This window comes from Borostomias antarcticus, assembly GCF_949987555.1.
Source record: "Borostomias antarcticus genome assembly, chromosome: 17".
Taxonomy (NCBI): Eukaryota; Metazoa; Chordata; class Actinopteri; order Stomiiformes; family Stomiidae; genus Borostomias; species Borostomias antarcticus.
The window spans coordinates 19,204,711-19,207,855 of record NC_140250.1 but is presented as its reverse complement, the minus strand read 5'-3'; the positions used below and the strand labels follow the sequence as shown (position 1 = coordinate 19,207,855).

Sequence of the window (3,145 nt, the reverse complement as noted above, 5' to 3'; positions counted from 1 at the left end):
TGCTTGTGTTGTCAAATTACCACCCGTAACTTTGCTCCACCCCCGTGCTACATTTGAGTCTCTTTGTTTGTAAACAGGCCTCTTACTGCTACGGATTTTTGAAGAATAATGAGTTTTCCTCTCGTGTCCCACAGCGAGGGCTGCCGGAGAGAGAACACCATGAAGAACGTGGGATGTCGTAAATATGCCTTTAACTCCCTCCAGCTGAAGGCCTTCCCCAAGCAGTACCGCCCCCCAGAGGGCACCTATGGGAAAGTAGACACCTGATTGGACACTCTTATCCGTTAGTCTCAAAAAGGAACCAATTAGGGAAGAGGAACTTCACAGCAACAACAACATCAACAACAACAACAACAACAACAACAACACAAAAACACAGCAACAACACAATACTAACAGCCCTTTGTCGCTGTTGGAGTTTCAGTGTCACTAGAGGTGGTTTTCTCGCTGCCCCTCCCGGCTTTTTCCCTGTAGAATCACGGCGCTCGCTAGGTCATCATGACTACACAGCACAGGCAACAGGCTTGGCTTTCTGTCTAGCTTCCACTTTAACCACGTGCACCAAGACGCTCACACCCCTAACCCTACAAAAACTATTGTGAATCAGAGAAACTGCTGTTCTAGTACTTCATGAAATATGCTGTCATATTGGACCTAAAGCTCATAGAATCACTACCATCGTAGAGATTAATTTATTTCTGTTTGTTTTCGAGCTCTTAGTTAGTAAATCATGCTACTGCCACCGTTTCTACTCTTTCTGATATATTTCATGAAGAACCAAGCAGACAGAAATCTCTCAAATATCACACATATATATTATATAATATCACACACATCTAATGAGGCTATTGAAGACATTCTGATCATCATCCCAGAAATGTATTGCAATTTGTTTTGTAAACATCTCAACTTTACAGAGTAATCTCATGTAAATCCCATGTTTTAAGAAGGGTTAGATTCATAGAATTAAAGCTGTGAAATACATGAGGTCCTGGCGTGTGGACGCGCTCGGGGAGTTCTGATCCAAACAGACCGGTCATCCGCTCCCACCATCCTGACCTGCTGCTCGGACCTGCATGGGAGCTGGTTTAAGAACATCACAGCTTTAGGCTGAAGGGGTATTGGTTACAAACTGAAGGAAATTGATGCATTGTTTGAATGCATGTTGACAGAAACACCTAATATATTATTGTACTCTAGACATGAGGATCTGTGTATGTGCGTTGCTGCACGGACGCTTTCCACTCAAGGCCCTCTGTTATCAAGCTTACCTTTATTGTATAATACTGAGACACAGGTTTTATTTAAAATATATCTAAAAACATTATTTTTCTTCAGTTATGTATGCTCATCCAATGAACATGTTGCCAAATGCTGATGCCATATCTGTATATTGCCCACGTTAACGGAACACACCTAGGATGTTCTTAGGGTTAAGGTGACCCTAAGCCTACAGGAGCAAAACATCCCAGGTGTGTTTTTAAAGAGCTTTACTGTACAATGTGCTTCTCTTATCAGGCCTCTCCTCTGTACCTCCAGCTATTAAAATGAGAACCGTATCCATTCATCTCTACTCTCTCCTTCTCTCTCTCTCCCTCTCTCTCTCTCTCATCAAACACAGCACAGACAAACAGAGCCCTCCAGTCTCTGACCTAACCCTTTCACAGTCCTTTCTTGTGTTAACTGTATTCCTCATGACTCCGTAATCTGATTGAGTCTTAATCCTGTCATGTTCTCCCGCTGATTGAGTCACACCTCTCACCGCACGCTGACCCTATGATGTGCAGCACACACAGCTAACCCTAACCCTACTATATCTAACCCTAACCCTACTATATCTAACCCTAACCCTACTATATCTAACCCTAATATATCTAACCCTAACCCTACTATATCTAACCCTAACCCTACTATATCTAACCCTAACCCTACTATATCTAACCCTAACCCTACTATATCTAACCCTAACCCTATATCTTTACAATGTTATCAGTTCTTGATTTTGGATGAGAGCTGTAGCTTATATAGGGTTAGGGTTAGACGATATGTCTACGTGTTCGGGGCATTAGATTCACAATTCACAAATCACGCTATTGTGACACCTTGATCACTGTTAATAAGTAGGCCTATTCACTTAAACGCACGCATTGGGTGTATTTTTATTTTATTTTAAGTGTTTTTATGTTTTAAAGTCGCACTGAAACGGACGTTTGAGATCATCTAACTTCCGTAGTTTGACGTATTTCCGACGCAAACAAGCTATGAGGGTGGGACTTGCGTTTAGAGGAATTTGATTGGAACATTGACAAGTGGGCGGGTTTTAAGAACTTAAGACAGATTCGATAGAAGGATAGCGTTGATTGACAGGTGGATGTCGTGAGATTATTGGTCTAAAATCTAAGGTACTGTTGTCGTCATTGCACGTGACCTACCGTTTTCCAGGAAGTAAGAAATTATATACTTTGATATAAGATTACAACAAAAGTAGAATTTTGTATTTTTTTTTGGCATACATCGTTGAATAGGTGAACACTATGACCAATTATGTGAACCAAAATGGGACAGAATGCTTTTTTCATTTCAGTGCGACTTTAAAAACAATTAGACTTTAGCAAACACGATATTGACTTCATGAGGCTATTCTCTAAAGCGTCACACGTTTGATGTGATTACGCCATTAGGCTCATTTGATTTTAAAAGTATACAGCCTAGGCCTATGTGACGGGGCTACATTGAATTAAATGTTCTTGTGACAGTGGCGATAATGCTATGGTCACATTATTTTACTTAAATCCACGACCTCACAAGAGAAAGAGAGAAATAGGTCTTCGTGTTGTGATTCTCTCAGAATGCATGGATGGATGGAGTGACGTCACAGCACGTAGCGAATCTGCAGCTAATCGTTCTAAAGATTGTAGCTCCGGTCCCGTGCAACACGTCACAGCCCACGGTCACATGGTCACAGCCCTATACCTCCACGGTCACATGGTCACAGCCCCCATACCTCCATGGTCACATGGTCACAGCCCACGGTCACATGGTCACAGCCCCCATACCTCCATGGTCACATGGTCACAGCCCCCATACCTCCATGGTCACATGGTCACAGCCCATGGTCACATGGTCACAGCAGGTTGTAGTGTAA

General features: G+C 42.4%; 1 protein-coding gene across 1 annotated transcript in view; it reads left to right on the top strand.

Annotated features, from left to right (window-relative positions):
• The window catches only part of inpp4aa (inositol polyphosphate-4-phosphatase type I Aa), a gene marked incomplete at both ends in the record, with an annotated part of 22,492 nt that extends 22,225 nt beyond the window's left edge, over positions 1-267 (top strand). The window contains one exon of the mRNA XM_084452055.1: positions 135-267. Coding sequence (XP_084308181.1) covers positions 135-267 — 133 coding nt within the window. The remainder of the gene's footprint in view (positions 1-134) is intronic.
• Between the last annotated feature and the right edge of the window lie 2,878 nt (positions 268-3,145).